Raw genomic sequence first — 16,752 nt, forward strand, 5'->3', positions numbered from 1 at the left:
CTTTTACGTTTTATCAAAGAATTTTTGCAAATAAAAAATTCTAATAATAAGAACGTACGAAAAATCTACAAATGGACAAGAAAGTAGAAAGCCTTGGGTGCGAGAGACTTCTACGAGTGTGGGACTTAACTCTCAATGAAAGCACCAATTTGTGGATGCAAATTTCTTCCTCCGTGTTCTTGGACAAAATTGCACCTGCAAAACAAATAACACCTTAGGTCAAGACCAAGAGCCTCACACACCCATGATGAATAGGGGGCATTGGCCGAAGAACCTCCGATGCCAAAGTTAGAATTTTGAGGGAAAAGTATTTGGAGAATTTAGTAAGAGCATTGGAATTGAGTTTTGGAGAGAATGATAAGGTTTTTATAGGGTGTGGCCGGCCCCTTTGGGATAGAAAGGATCGGCCACTTGGTTCATTTTGTGGGTTAGGTTCTTGATTTGTGTTTAATTAGGAATAATTGAATAATAAATCAATTAATTAGCTAATTAATAGAATAATCTCCTAATGAATTAGCTAATTAATATAATAAAAGAGGAATGATTTGGGAGTTACCTTGTGGAGAGGATTTGATGAGGATGGATGAAATAGGTTTTGAATTATTACCTATTTTGGGCACTTTTGACTTGGTTGAGGGTTGATTGCCCACTGCTCATGCGTAGGAATCTTGGTGTGCCTCGAGGGTAATTTTGTCCTTTTAACCCAAAAATCCACGTGTTGCCTTATGATTATTTTTGGCTCCACAATATTGTCTGCATAAAAAGACTTTGTTAGCCCAAGTCTGTCAGTGCAAAACAAGAGAGAAAAACAGATTTAGACCCTAGCTTTTAATGTGAAAAAATGAGGAGTTGTAAAGGAAAAATGGCCTTTGATTGGTGGAATCATGTTGAAATTAAGGTTGCAGCCATGAGATTTTCCATGGATTGTGCATGCTTAATTCTGCAATAATCAAACCATTACAATCACACAATTTTTAACCAACATTCTATTCTGGCTAAAACCTTAAGACATTATCCTAGAGAAAAACAAGCTCTTTTGACCAATGGATAATGATTTTAAAGTTTTGGATCCTCCAACTAAGGTATGAATTGATTTATACAATTTTATTTTATTTTTTAAAATTTCAAGGTTTTTAAGGTTTAGGTGTGTACTGCCTATAAAAAAAAGGACATTGTTAGTCCAAGTCTGTGTGTGCGAAATAAAAGAAAGAAAGAAAATGAAGGATTTATGCCCTAGCTTTTAATGTGAGGAAGAGGGGGAGTTGTAAAGGAAAAGGATCTTTGATTGGTGGAATTTATGTTGAAACTAAGGTTTAGCCATGCGACTTTCCATGGACTCTACAGGCTCCAATCCATGGTTGTAGTTGTGCGTTTTTGTTTTGTAATGCTTGCGAAACTGTTTGGTCATCAACTACCAAATAAATTCGAACGACAAAGGGGAGAATGTATGCTTGGAGTTTGATTTTCATTTTTTAAATGGTTGTAAAGACAAATTTATATATTGAATTGAGTTTGTGATGGTAGTTTAGGTAGTAAGTTTGGGTTTAAAGAGTTATTGCTAGTTGAATTAAAAATAATGTGGGTGAAGAGAGTAAGGTGTAGAGTGAAGTTATATGGATCCAAATAAAACTTTTCTAATATCATGCGTAAGTCTTCTTTCACATGGCAAAGCGTTACTTGGTTATGATGCGATGTAAATAAATCTTTGAGGAAGATGAAACTTAGACGGAAGTCACGAAATTCGTTCCCACCATCTATACCTGATCTTAGCCAAAAGGCTAAGTATCGGTGCATTGCACCGCACCTGATCAGCGTCCATATGGGCCTTTGTTTTGGGTCCCTTTTTTTTCCAGCCCGTTTGCTGCCGCTGGGCTTGCAGCCCCTTAGCCTGATCAGCCCGTACTTTTTTTTCTAGCCTATATTTTGGGCCTGGGCCGCACGACCGTAATTACTTAGCCCACCCGTGGGCTTTGGTCCACTGTTTTGGGCCCCAAGTTTTAATTACCTATTTTTTTAGGCACTTTTGGGTTTTATAATTTTTCACCCACGCTTTAATTTTGGCCCAAAATCTAAATAATTTAGTTATAATTCTAGACCCGAAGATCTATTTGCATATTTCTTGTTGCATATTATATATATATATATATATATATATATGTTTGTGTTTATCTGTAGGAACATATGAACTTGAAGCTCATAATTCTTTCGAAACCCGAAATTTCTAGAAACATGCCTTATTTGAAAACCTGAAGTTTTCCTTAAAACATCACCCATGAAAACCTGAAGTTTTTTTCATGTAACTTTAAACCATTGTCTATTGATTTTCTCCATTACACTAACAACATTCTTGTCCATTTATTTTGTGATAGGGACATGTCAAATTTGAACAAACTTGACTTCACCGCTTTACAAATCTCCATAAGAAACTACCTCAAGTGGGTCCAAGATGTGAAGCTCCACCTCATCGCAAAGAATTTGCGTCCCGCCATTGAAGATGAGACAGACAACCCGGTTGGCAAAGCTGAGAAAGCCACTGCCATGATCTTCATCCGAAGACACATTCATGATGCACTACAAACTGAGTAGCTTGCTGAGGAAGATCCACGAGCATTTTGGGTCTCTTTGGCTGATCGCTTTGATCACCAAAAGGACATCTTCTTAGCTAAAGCAAGACATGACTGGTAGCATCTACATTTCCAAGACTTTAAATCTATGAATGAATATAATTATGAAGTTTGTCAAATCCGATCACTTCTCAAGTTCTATAACGAGAACTAGACTGAAGAGGTTCTCCTGGAGAAGACATATTTGATCTCTGTTTTACTTCTCGCTAAAAAGAAGAATCAGTTGTTGATGAAGAATCATCAAGCTCGACCTACTAGGGCAACTGCTATTCTTGAAACACATTATAGCACAAACAATTTCCCAAAACGCCAACATAGGGGTGGTAAGGGCGGCCATAAGCCATCATTTCAAGGTCAACAGAGCCAAAGCCTATATAAGGGAGGAAATCGAGCCCATAAGCATTCTAACCTCACTCCCAAGGCCCTGAACTTCATGAATCAGGGCAAAGCACCTGACATTATGGATGCGGACATGTGCTAACGTTGTGGTTCAAATGACCATTGGTCCCGTGTTTGTCGTGCTCCCTCGACGGTTTGTAGCTAAATATCATTCTCATCGTAAGAAGTTTGAATCAAACTTTATGTAAGTGGATGAACTAGAAAGTACCAAAATGGAGGTTTCTGATTTTCAAGAGGCTATTACCCCTATGGAAGATTAGAATCTTATACATAAACTATTTTTAGTTGAGTTTAGAACCTTGGAAGGCCGAATTTCACCTAGTGGCCGAACGCTCCTTGTTTTTGGTTTAAGTTTGAATAATTTTCCTTTATGTTTGGATTATTTGTTGGTGATTGTTTTTTTTTTTGGATATTAAGTTTTTTTAATTACCATCCTTGAATACTTAAATTATTTTGAATGGATATTTGTCTTTTAGAACTTTTATGCATGTGACCTATTGAAATTAATTTTTATTCCTAGGTATGACTAATGGGAAAGTTAGTTGTCTAGCAGATAGTGCACCCACACACACTGTTTTGTGTATCGTACCTAAGAATGCACTTCTGACAACATTCTTAGGCCCATCCAACCTAATCGAAGGATACAATAAGACACGTATAATGTTATCCAGATGAGGCACTTTATTTTTCACGTTCTGAAAGAACGTTGTTGAGTTTCAAGGACATTCGAGACAATAATTATCACACTGAAACCTATGTAGAAAATGGAGTTGAATTTATATACATCACTTCCTATGAATATTACCAGATGCGTATTCTAGAGAAGATGAAGCGTATCTCGAGTGGTCTATATACTACAACCATACGCCCTATAGAAAGCCACTATGTGGTCAGTCCTACATCTGAGACTGCACATAAAATTACACTTTGGCATGATCGTTTGAGACACCCTGGACGAACAACGATGCGTTGTATCTTCAAATATTCACCCGGAAATCCACTAACCCGAAGTTTAGGTTGATTCAAGGAATCGCATGTCAAACCTGCTCAATGGGAAAACTTATCATTAAGCATTCTTATAACAAGATTCGTTCGAATCCTCTTACTTTTCTATAATTATTCAGGGGGACATTTGTGGAGCGATTCATCCTCCATGCGGACCATTTAGACATTTTATGGTATTGGTTGACGCCCCCACACATTGGTCACATGTGTGCTTGTTGTCCACAAGAAATGCTGCATTCTCTAAACTGTTGGCTCAGGTTATCAAGCTCAAGGCTCACCACCCTGATTATCCGATCAAATTTATTCGATTGGATAATGTTGGAGAATTCACATCTAAAACTTTTGATGGCTGTTACATGTCAGTTGGGGTTGAAGTTGAACATCCAGTACCCCATGTTCACACTCACAACGGCCTAGCAGAGGCGTTCATTAAGTGCTTACAAATGATTGCTAGATCATTTGTCATATGTACCAAGTCCCGATCGCTGTTTGGGGCCATGTAATATTTCACGCAGCCATGTTGGTCTGCCTGAAGCATATTGCGACCCAACCATATAACGCCCTTCAGTTGGTTACCAGATACGAACCCGACATATCGCATATGCGTGTTTTTGGTTTTTTGGTTGTGCGATCTATGTGCCGATCTCGCCGCCATTACTAACAAAAATGGGGCCTCCACGAAGGATGTATATCTATGTCGAATATGATTATCCTTCAATTATTTGTTACTTAGAACCTTTTACAGGCGATATTTTTATTGCTCGTTTCATGGATTGTCACTTCTATGAGACAATCTTCTCGTTGTTAATAGGAGATAAAAACGTCACCGTTCCTGAAGAACAACGCGAATTATCGTGGACAGCTCCCACTTTGTCTCATTTAGCCCCCATACCTCTCAGTCTGAAACTGAAGTGCAGCGTATATTAGGTCTTCATAGAGTAGCTTAGAGCATGCCAGATGCTTTAACAGATCTGGCGCGAGTGAAAAGATCACATATTCCCGATGTAAATGTGCTTGCAAAAATGAATGTACCAAATGTACGATGGACTTCCCTCCTGGAGGCCTAGGACACCACTTTGGCCAATCCACGTACATTAACGGTTAACCAATCCGCTGCCCCTACACAAAAGCATGGCATACCTCTTGGTTCAAAAGATTCACAACCACAGAAGAGGAAACCCACAACACAGACTGTTGAGCTTACCGTGAATCTGACTGTTGCCTACTCATTTTATCCAACTCATGAGGAAATTCTAGATTACGGAAGTATCCTTGAAGAGAAGAATCCACCTCCTGAGAATCGAGAGATTTCGGTCTATTGTGCTAGCTTTGATGATGTTTGGTGTAGAAATGAGATGATTATCGATGATGCACTAACATTTGCAGTAGCTACTAAAATCATGTTGAACGATGACATTGAACCTTGTTCCGTTGATGAATGTCGACGTAGAACTGATTAGTCAAATTGGAAACAAGCAATCTAAGTTGAACTCAATTTGCTTGCGAAACATAAGGTATTTAGACCTGTAGCTCTTACTCCTCCACATGTGAAGCCCGTTAGCTACAGGTGGGTTTTCGTTCGAAAGTGTAATGAGAAGTACAAAATTGTGCATTACAAAGCTCGTCTTGTTGCGCAAGGCTTCTCACAATGCCCCAGGATTGACTATGACGAAACTTATTCACCCGTTATGGATGTTATTACTTTTCGATACCTGATCAGTTTTGTAGTTTCTGAAAAATTGAGTATGCAGCTGATGGATGTAGTAAATGTGCATCTCTATAGAGATCTTGATACGGAAATTTATATGAAAGTTCCCGAAGGACTTACATTGACTGGATCAAATATTTTCAAACCCCGGAACGTGCTCTCAATTTGACTGAGGCGTTCACTATACAGTTTGAAACAATCCGGAAGAATGTGGTATAACCGTCTGAGTGAGTATTTGACTAGTCAGGGATATGTGAGCAACGAACTATGCCCTTGCGTGTTTATTAAGAAGTCACATTCTAGTTTTGCAATTGTTGCAGTTTATATCAACGACATGAACCTCATAGGAACTCCTGAAGAGCTCAAGAGAACTGTCGCGCACCTGAAGTCGGAATTTGAGATGAAGACTAGGAAATACTCGATATTATCTCAATCTCGAGATAGAGCATTGTTCGAATGGAATCTTAGTACATCAATGGAACTACACCCAGAAGGTGTTGCGCAACTTTAACGAGGATAAAGTGAAGCCTTTGAGTACTCCTATGGTTATATGATCGCTAGGTGCAAAACGAGATCCCTTCCGTCCGAACGAGGATGATGAAGAGATTTTGGAACCCGAAGTTCCTAATCTAAGTGCGATAGGCATTTTATTGTACTTAGCTCAATGCACTAGACCCGACCTCTCCTTCGTTGTTAATCTTTTAGCAAGATACAGTAATGCATCGACACGCAGACACTGGATTGGTGTTAAAGACATCTTCCGCTATCTTAAGGGTACTACAGATATGGGCCTATTCTATCCCTACGAATCCTCGAGTGATGCCGCACCCCTTATCTCGAGTCGATTCTCTCATTGTTAATTATGCTGACACAGGTTACTTATCTGACCTGCAAAAAGCGCCCTTTCAAACGAGTTACATCTTTACTGTTGGAAGCACTGCAATATCTTGGAGGTCAACTAAACAAACCTTAGTTGCCACTTCGTCTAACCATGCTGAAATAATCACCTTACACAAAGCTACTCGGGAATGCTTCTGGCTGAGAGCAGTTGTGGGCTATATTAAAAGCTCTTGCAACCTTTACATAGTCATTGACGTCTCGATGATGATCTATGAAGATAACGCAGCATGCATGGAATAACTCAAGAAGGGTTACACCAAATAAGACAACACCAAGCACATTGCGCCGAAATTCTTTTTCTCACATTAACAACAAGAGCATCAGAAGATTGAAGTCACGCAAATCCGTTCACAAAATAATCTGGTCGACCTTTTCACCAAATCACTACCAAAGGCGACGTTTCAGAAGCTTGTTCAAGGAATAAGTATGCGTAAACTTTCTGAGCTATAACATTGTTAGTTCTCTTTGGAATTATGTCGAACTCAGGGGAAGTATCTTGAAGTATACTTGCTTGATCTTAATGTACTATTTTTCTCTACGATTAGGAGCATTTTTCCCTTTGGGTTTTTGCTACCTAACGAGGTTTTGACGAGCCACTTACCTTGGGTTGAGCATGTCATGTAGACATTTCATTTGACTTTGCATTTTGTCTCATACTTTTCCTTAGACTATGAGTTTTGTCCCTACTTAGGTTTTACCATAGTCAGTGGGTTTTTTGTGAGACTTAGTTCCATGTGCAAGTTCCTACTTTGTTTGAGACAAGTGTTGTTCCCATAATCCATGCCAACGAGTCGACTTCCTCAACTCTACATGATGTCGAATCTACTTGAGTATTTGCACACTCAAGGGGGAATATTATAAACATTGAATTTAAATGTGATTGTGTAAATCCTATATTAGATTTGATACTAGCTATTTTTTCTTATTAGGACTTGTATTCCTTGGAGGAGAAAGATTCTTCCCTCCCTTATTATTATAAATAAAGGCACTGTGTAGGGGGAATAAAACATCCTCTACACAACCCTACAAACACATCTCTCTCCCTACTCTCTCTCTTTGTCGTGCCCCCTCTCTCTCTTGTTAGATTAAAATAAGCCACAACATCAACGTCATTTTTCAATCAAGAATAATAGTTCTATTGTCCCTTTCCCAGCAAATAAAGCTTTTCTGGTCCGAGATCGGACAATGACACAGTAATCAAGCAGGGCATGAACATTTAATAATGGGGTATGTTATCCACACACTCTTATCAATTTTCGACTGTTGAATCAAATAAATTGAAGAATATCAAATGACAGAAATTATTACGAGGTGTGAATCTGAACCTTTATGCGTTGGTAGGCTTTCGAGAGTACAAACTCAAAAAAGATTTGTGAATAGCACACCTCTTTAAAAATTCTTCTAGACGAAGTTTCATATTAGATTACATTTCAAGTATAACGAAATGAACCCATTGCAACTCGATCAATCTAATACTAATGTTGGTATGATATGATGCATTCGATTTCGGCAATTTGTACATTTGAGTTTCACCGTGAAAATGATCTATATTTTGCTGTCTTGATCATCTATCCGAATTAAACCACATGCTCCACCGCTTGTGCAGACTGCATCAATTCATTTGAACTTTTTTCTTGCAAACATACTTCCAAGGTGGGTACTTAACAGGTCACTAAACTTAAACTCGAAGTTTTTCTTTGATTAAAAAGAAACCCAATGCTATTGGAATTTCGAAGTGCAGATTTCGGTTGCTGGAGTAAAAGTATGTGGGAACACGAGGAATATATTGATTAGGTAAAGGTTTAGTCCAAAAAAAAAATATTATGTAAAAATTTAAAAGGAAAACTAATGAAAATGGTTTGAAAACTTTGAGTTTTAATAATAAGGACAAAATAAAGGGTAAAGTGAATAGTACTATGATTGACTTTTTAGTGTAAAAATGTGGTTTTTCGTTAAAGTGAACAGTACCAGGTGCTTTTCGTTAAAGTTTCCAAATTTAAAATGTCCAAAGTAGCGGACCCCATAAAACGTATTGCATTTTCAATTTTAATATTTTAGCATCAAAGTAAAACTCGTTGAAACATTCCAAGTGAAAAAAGTTGATGGAGATCTAAACATACACGAAAAAATTATTAGTGTATAGAATACAGTTGAAGATGGGTGGAAAACACTGGAAAGTAACGGAGCCCATAAAACGCGTAGTCTGGAATACATTTTTCGTCTATTGAAAATTTGCAACGTCTTTGCCATGATTTTGTCTGGAAAAAACACTTTTCTTTTGTTGAGATACAAAATTAATTTAAACTTTTTAATGTTAAGCATGTCCCTAAGAAAATGACAAAAGAAAAAAACACTCTAAACTGGTCTTTTTTTTGGGTCAGCACACTCGGAACTAGTCTTAGTAGCAAAATCAAAGTAAAAACTCATCCCCGAAATCCACTCTTTCTTCATCTTTCAGTTTCCTATCCAACCAAGACACAGTTGTGAGCATGGCTGAGTTGGTGGGCGGAGCTTTTCTCTCTTCTTTTCTCTCTGTTTTGTTCGACCGGATGGCTTCCCGTCCCGTCGTCGACTTCATATCTGGAAAGAAAAACAACAACGAGCTGCTCATGAGGGAGTTGAAGATCAAGCTGCTCGCTGCTAACAAGCTGGTCGATGATGCCGAGGAGAAGCAGATGACAAGCCCGACCGTGAGGAAGTGGCTCGACGATCTCAAAGATGCTATCTACTGCGTAGGAGAGTTGCTGGACGAGATCAACACTGAAGCTCTTCGACGTCGGCTGGAAGGTGACGATAACCATTCTCCTGCAGCTAGCAGCAGCGCAAGCCGGATCATGAGATCAGTATTCAAGTCTTCTTCTCCGTCCGATGAATTTCACAACTCTCTCGAATCGAAGATATCAAACATTCTGCGCGTGTTAGACCTCATTCTCAATGAAAAAGATGTTCTCGGTCTGAAAGAAGGTTCTCCAGATAGACCCCAAGAAAGAACTCGTCAAACTACTTCTCGATTCGATGAGTCTGGCGTCTTCGGAAGGGAAAAGGACAGAGAAACGATCCTTGAAGCGTTACGTTCGGATCATCCGACTGGCCCTAGGATAGGAGTCCTTCCCATTGTGGGCATGGGAGGGATCGGAAAGTCCACCCTTGCTCAACTGGTGTACAAAGATGTAAAGGTTGACTTTGGCGTCCAAGCATGGGTTTGGGTCGGACAAGAATTTGATATTCTTCAAATAGCACAAACAATATATGGGAAGATCACGGATCAAACTTGCGGGATCACAGATCTGGATCTGCTTTCTGAAAAATTGGAGGCGATTTTGACAGGAAAGAAGTTCCTCTTCGTTCTTGATGATGTCTGGAGTGAGGATTATCTTCGTTGGAATGACTTGATGGCTCACTTCAATCGCTGCGGAGTACATGGAAGTAGGATCATTGTTACAACACGCCTCCGACGTGTTGCATCTATCACCGGCACTCTTTCAGCACATTATCTGATGGAGATATCCGAGGACGATTCTTGGTTGTTATTTGCAAAGCATGCCTTCACGGATGCCAGTGTTATTACTGCACATCCGTATCTTGAAGTCATTGGAAGGCAAATTGTGAAGAAGTGTCAAGGCCTTCCTTTAGCTATAAAATCATTGGGGGGCCTCTTACACTCTGTTTTGAATCCAAAGCAATGGGAAAACATATTGAAGAGTGACTTATGGGAGTTGTCAAACGATAAGGTTTTGCCGGCTCTATGGTTAAGTTACCATTATCTGCCTCCGCATCTCAAGCGTTGTTTTGCTTACTGTGCAATATATCCTAAAGGTTATGAATTTCAATCTTCAAAGTTATTCTTGTTGTGGATGGCTGAAGACCTCTTACAACCCCATGAGAAGGAGGTATTGGAAGATGTTGGAAGTCACTACTGCGATATTCTATTATCAAGGTCTTTCTTTCAACATTCAGTAAACGAGTATGGTCAGTCATGTTTCACCATGCATGACCTTATCAATGATTTAGCAAAGTTTGTATCTGGAGAGTTTTGTTTGAGATTGGGGGACGACCATCGGACAGTCAATAGAAATATATGCAGAACTCGCCATGTTTCTTTCATGGGGTTTGGCAATCAAAGCATTCAGAACTTTGAGGAGCTATATGAGGCTAAGCATTTGCACACCTTTCTACAACTACGTTCAGCAAGTCCCTCAGTAGGTTTTAATGCCAGCCATAAGTTGATGCTGAGAAACAAACTTGTAGATCTATTGCCAGTTCTACGATGTGTAAGAGTGCTCAACTTATCAACAAGCAGTATTGTTGAGTTGCCTAGCTCAGTTGGCAACTTAAAACAATTAAGGTATTTGGACGTGTCTTACACTTCACTAAGAGAATTACCTGAGACGGTGTGCACCTTGTACAATTTACAGACCATATTGTTCAACAAAAGAAAATTCAAAGAACTTAGCGAAGAAGGCTTTGGTGTATTTAACACAATACGTTGAAATGAAGGAAAGCTTATTTATTGATATCCCCGATAAGCTACAAATATGTACATATACATGAGTCAAAATAAACACACAAGAGGGAGCCTTCACAAAGGTTGCTTAGGAGAAGTCTCAGCAGTCGGTAGAGCCCCAGAAAGAGAAGGCACCGGAGGGGGATCATTTGGAGCCTCAGTACTGGACAGAACCCTAGAAGGAGGAGGCATCAGAGGTTGATCATTTGGAGCTTCATTACGCGGTACAGCCCCAGAAGACGAAGGCAATAAATGCCTTTGGAACAAACCCACAAATCTCTGATGATCAAGTAAAACCTGACCATCAGTTTCCTTCATCTGGTCAAGCTTCCTCTTCATGTTTGTAGCATAGTCATGTGCGAGCCGGTGCAACTGTTTATTCTCATGCTTGAGCCCTCTAATCTCCTGTTTGAGACTCATCACTTCAGCCGCCAATGATTCAACTTGGCGGGTTCGAGCAAATAGGCGTTGGGCCATATTAGACACAGAACCTGCACACTGAACACTGAGAGCCAGCGAATCCTTAACAGCTAACTCATCAGACCGTTTGGAAAGTAGTCTGTTATCTTTGGGAGTGAGAAGGTTCCTGGCCACCACCGCAGCGGTCATATCATTCTTCATCACGGAATCCCCAACGGTAAGAGGACCAGTTGAGGAGACGAAGGATGGGCGCCATATGTTGTCTGGAGAAGGCGGGGCTGCCTCTTCAACAAGGTTCAAGTCAAAACGACGGTCGGAGGGGCCAGACATTTTCAAAGGTGTTGAAGAGAGAAGAGGTCGGACAAATCAAGATCTTAGAAGTGCAAGAATGAAGCTTCTACTGGTGGAGATTCAAGTGTGCTTTGGAACTTAATGCCAGCCTCTATAAAAATCTGCACTCGACGGAGCTTCAGAAATCAAAGAGGCGCCTGCTCAGAAATCGAAGAGGCGTTTGCTTTCTCAAAAGTTGGGCTGCTTAGAGATCACGAGGGTTGATCTCAGAAATCGAAGAGCCGTTTGCTTTCTCAAAAGTTGGGCTGCTCAAAGACCACGAAGGCCGATCTCAGAAATCGAAGAGGCGCTCGCTTTCTCAAAAGCTGGGCTCCCTAGAGACCACGAGGGCCGATCTCAGAAATCGAAGAGGCACCTACTTTTCCAGCCTTGTCAGCACCTGTCACACGCACACTCAGCTTTGCGGAAATTATGGGCATTCTGTCAAAGACTTCTGGGGAAGTAGAAAACACATGAATCTTACTGTTCAATCACCCACTTCCCACACGCAACAATAGCTCATGGGTACCACAGATAACTTTGCCAAAGTTCTCTGCCAAAGTTGAGCACGTGAAGCTTGCAGCTCCCACTACATCGCTCTGACCAAGAAGGGTAAAAGAATAGCAAAGAAACAGCACTAACAAAGTTTAGACCCATAAATTTTGAAGGTCTAGCTACCATATTATTACCCACAAGGGTAAAGGAACAGTACCACTGCTGGATAATTGGAAAGTCCATGTATGTCAACCTCTGTGCTTCGTGGCAAGGTAGACTAGCAAACATGCCCAACCTTTACTCACATTCGAGAAAACACTCCCAATAAGATTGCTTGCTCCAAAATCGAAGAGGCACCGTCCTCCGAATCTAAACAGCCAGACTCCCAACATGACTACTTTCTTAAAAATCGAAGAGAGGGTAAAGGAACAGTACCATTGCTGGATAATTGGAAAGTCCCTGTGTGTCAACCTCTGTGCTTCGTGGCAAGGTAGACTAGCAAACATGCCCAACCTTTACTCACATTCGAGAAAACACTCCCAACAAGATTGCTTGCTCCAAAATCGAAGAGGCACCGCCCTCCGAATCTCGAGAGCCACTCTCCCAACATGATTACTTTCTCAAAAATCGAAGAGACACTGCTCCCCGAATCTCGAGAGCCAGACCCCCAGCATGATTGCTTTCTCAAAAATCGGTGAGGCACCGTTCTCTGAATCAATCGAAGAGGCGCTCGCTTTCTCAAAAGCTGGGCTGCTCAGATACCACGAGGGCCGATCTCAGAAATCGAAGAGGCATATACTTTTCTAGCCTTGTCAGCACCTGTCACACGCACACTCAGCTTTGCAGAAATTATGGGCATTCTGTCGAAGACTTCTGGTGAAGTAGAAAGCACATGAATCTTACTGTTCAATCACCCACTTCCCACACGCAACAATAACTCATGGGTACCACAGATCACTTTGCCAAAGTTCTCTGCCAAAGTTGAGCACGTGAAGCTTGCAGCTCCCACTACATCGCTCTGACCAAGAAAGGTAAAAGAATAGCAAAGAAACAGCACTAACAAAGTTTAGACACATAAATTTTGAAGGTCTAGCTACCATATTATTACCCACAAGGGTAAAGGAACAGTACCACTGCTGGATAATTGGAAAGTCCCTGTGTGTCAACCTCTGTGCTTCGTGGCAAGGTAGACTAGCAAACATGCCCAACCTTTACTCACATTCGAGAAAACAGTCCCAACAAGATTGCTTGCTCCAAAATCGAAGATGCACCGTCCTCCGAATCTCGAGAGCCAGACTCCCAACATGACTACTTTCTCAAAATCGAAGAGAGGGTAAAGGAACAGTACCATTGCTGGATAATTGGAAAGTCCCTGTGTGTCAACCTTTGTGCTTCGTGGCAAGGTAGACTAGCAAACATGTCCAACCTTTACTCACATTCGAGACAACACTCCCAACAAGATTGCTTGCTCCAAAATCGATGAGGCACCGCCTTCCGAATCTCGAGAGCCAGACTCCCAACATGATTACTTCCTCAAAAATCGAAGAGACAATGCTCTCCGAATCTCGAGAGTCAGACCCCCAGCATGATTGCTTTCTCAAAAATCGAAGAGGCATCGTTCTCCAAATCTCGAGAGCCAAATACCACAGACCACTTTTTCAAAGTGCTCTGACAGAGTTAAAACATGTGAAACTGGCAGCTCCCACTACCGTGCTATGACCAAGCAGGGTAAAGGAATAGCATTACTACTTGTTGTTAGGGAGACTCCTATATATGTCGACCTCCATCCCAACGGACAGGCAGACCTGCAAAAATGCTCAACCCTTCATCATATCTGAGAGGGCACTCCCAACAAAGCCTTTCGAAATATTCAGCTTTCTTTCCCCCCGATAATACCTCTGCAAACAAGCTATACTAGAGCAAGAATATCTCATATTATCAGGGTTAAAAGCAAGAGTATCCCATATCATGCTTTTTCCCTGTTTTTTCTTTTGGCCTTGTTTTTACCTGCAAGACAAGGAGAAAGAGAGCAATATGTCAGCACTTGGAATCAAGCTTCCAGCCAGGAACTGACTGCCTGGAACCCCTTACCTGATTACTTACCTGGCATTGCTCTCGAGTACTCATCTTCATCATCTTATGTTTCCAGGGAAGATTCCGCATCTGCTTGAGGAACAGATAGGGCAAGTGCGAAGGATACAAGGAAGCATGTGGAGACAAGCGTAACAGCACACGTGCCGATACATCCATTACTCTGTCAAAAGCAAAAGTATCCCATATCAGCAGGGTGGAACGTACTCTAGATTTGATGGACTTGTTTTGACCCTCAAATTCTTCAGTCGGCCTTATACTCTGGAGGAAACCAGAAAACCCTCCAGCTCAGTTCAAGAATAAGCCTGTGGAAAGTTACTTCTTCAAAAGCAAAAGTATCTCATATCATCTCTTCTCATTTTTCTTCTCTTTATCCTTCATGCTGCTGCAAGATGGGGAGAAGGTGAACAATCAGTCGGAGCTCTGATTGCTTACCTTGTCTGTCACCTCTTTCAGCAGACCCCCTAGCTCGGCGACTTGGGGGACTCCTACTACATGGTTTGTATCGCGCTTGACCAAGCCTGAAACTACAAGTAAGCTTCAAGTGAAATTGATACATTACCTTGTGCATCTCCACCAGTTAAAGATACCACCCCTGGATGGAGGAAGAGTACTTCCAGAGAAGATGCCACATCTACCTATGAGACAGATAAGGCAAGTCAAGACGACACCACACTCCGATACTTAGAAGTTTCGTGATTACGAGATCATTCTCCCACAATATTTCCTAATGTCATTTGTACTAAATCATTCACTCGTACTCACTAAAGGAGAGCTTGAACCTATGTACTTGTGTAAACCCTTCACAATTAATGAGAACTCTTCTATTCCGTGGACGTAGCCAATCTGGGTGAACCACGTACATCTTGTGTTTGCTTTCCTATCTCTATCCATTTATATACTTATCCACACTAATGACCGGAGCAATCTAGCGAAGATCACAAAAAGCGACCGTTTTCGTTACCTAGGATCTATCTTGCAAGAGAACGGAGAATTAGATGGAGATCTCAACCATAGAATACGAGCTGGATGGAAAGAGTGCATCCGGCGTGTTGTGTGACCGTCGTAGGCCACTGAAGCTCAAGGAAAAATTTTATAGGACGGCAATAAGGCCAGCGATGTTGTATGGCAGAGAATGTTGGGTGGTGAAGCATCAACACGTACACAAAATGGGTGTAGCGGAGATGAGGATGCTTCGTGGGATGTGTGGGCACACGAGAAAGGATAAGATTGGGAATGAGGATATCCGAGGTAAAGTAGGAGTAGCCGAAATTGTAGGAAAGATGAGAGAAAATCGGCTCTGGTGATTTGGACATGTGCAAAGAAGGCCGACTGACGCTCCGGTTCGAAGATGTGACTACGGGACAGAGGTTCAGGGCCGAAGGGGTAGAGGAAGACCTAGGAAAACTTTGGAAGAGACTCTAAGAAAAGACTTAGAGTACTTGGATCTAACGGAGGGCATGACACAAAACCGAGCGCAATGGCGTTCTAGGATTCATATAGCCGACCCCACTTAGTGGGAAAAGGCTTTGTTGTTGTTGTTGTTGTTGTTGTATTGTTGTCCTGTTGTTTTCAACTTACTCAACTACCAACTGAACTGGGGAGACTAATCAACTTGCGCCATCTCAGTATCAGAAACACAAATATCAAAAAGATGCCTGCAGGGATGTGTAATTTGAAAAATCTCCAAACATTAAGCGATTTTGTGGTGGAAAAACAAACAGGTCAAAGCACTGGAGAGTTAAAAGAGCTTCAGCATTTGCGCAAAAGACTTGCGATCTCAGGAGTTGGTAACATTCACCATGAGGGAAATGGTTTGGAAGCAGATATCATGAGCAACAAGGAGTATCTGGACGAACTTGTTTTGAGATGGGGAAGAGGTGATGCATACTTTCTGAGATGGGGAAGAGGTGATGATGATGATACCAGTGATCATGGTCCAGAAAATGACAGAGAAGTGCTCAACAACCTCCGGCCGCATACAAACCTCAAACAACTTGAGATTAAATCTTATGGGGGTTTAAGATTTCCAGGTTGGTTAGGAGATCCATATTTCTCTAAACTATTTTGTATTCGACTTACAGATTGCAAACATTGCTGCTTATTGCCAGCACTTGGGCAATTACCTTCCCTCAAGAAGCTTTGTGTTGAAGGGCTGAAGAACGTGGTGGAGATTGGTAGTGAGTTTTACGGTAATGACACTTGTGGGATTACTCCATTTAGATCTCTAGAACAATTGGCCTTCAGAAATATGTTGGAGTGCGAAAAGTGGTCAT

The 16,752-nt window shown here is 41.1% G+C and overlaps 2 protein-coding genes and 1 long non-coding RNA gene across 11 annotated transcripts in view; 1 reads left to right on the forward strand and 2 right to left on the reverse strand.

Annotated features, from left to right (window-relative positions):
• Nucleotides 1-16,752, forward strand: part of LOC126632727 (putative disease resistance protein At3g14460) — a 234,279-nt gene that overhangs the window by 56,545 nt on the left and 160,982 nt on the right. The window lies entirely within an intron of this gene.
• LOC126632739 (uncharacterized) overlaps nt 10,860-16,752 on the reverse strand; it is a 165,471-nt gene continuing 159,578 nt past the window's right edge. Inside the window, exon 3 of the long non-coding RNA XR_007626807.1 lies at nt 10,860-11,019. This is a non-coding gene — a long non-coding RNA (uncharacterized LOC126632739). The remainder of the gene's footprint in view (nt 11,020-16,752) is intronic.
• Nucleotides 11,066-16,752, reverse strand: part of LOC126632731 (uncharacterized) — a 31,934-nt gene continuing 26,247 nt past the window's right edge. For 2 of the 3 annotated variants that reach the window (XM_050303202.1, XM_050303201.1), the window contains exon 2: nt 11,066-11,631. In XM_050303202.1, the coding sequence (XP_050159159.1) occupies nt 11,216-11,631 (416 nt within the window). In that variant the 3' untranslated portion in view covers nt 11,066-11,215. The remainder of the gene's footprint in view (nt 11,632-16,752) is intronic. The other variant, XM_050303199.1, reaches the window with a different exon arrangement.

The sequence above is a fragment of the Malus sylvestris genome, chromosome 8 (genome assembly GCF_916048215.2).
Source record: "Malus sylvestris chromosome 8, drMalSylv7.2, whole genome shotgun sequence".
Taxonomy (NCBI): Eukaryota; Viridiplantae; Streptophyta; class Magnoliopsida; order Rosales; family Rosaceae; genus Malus; species Malus sylvestris.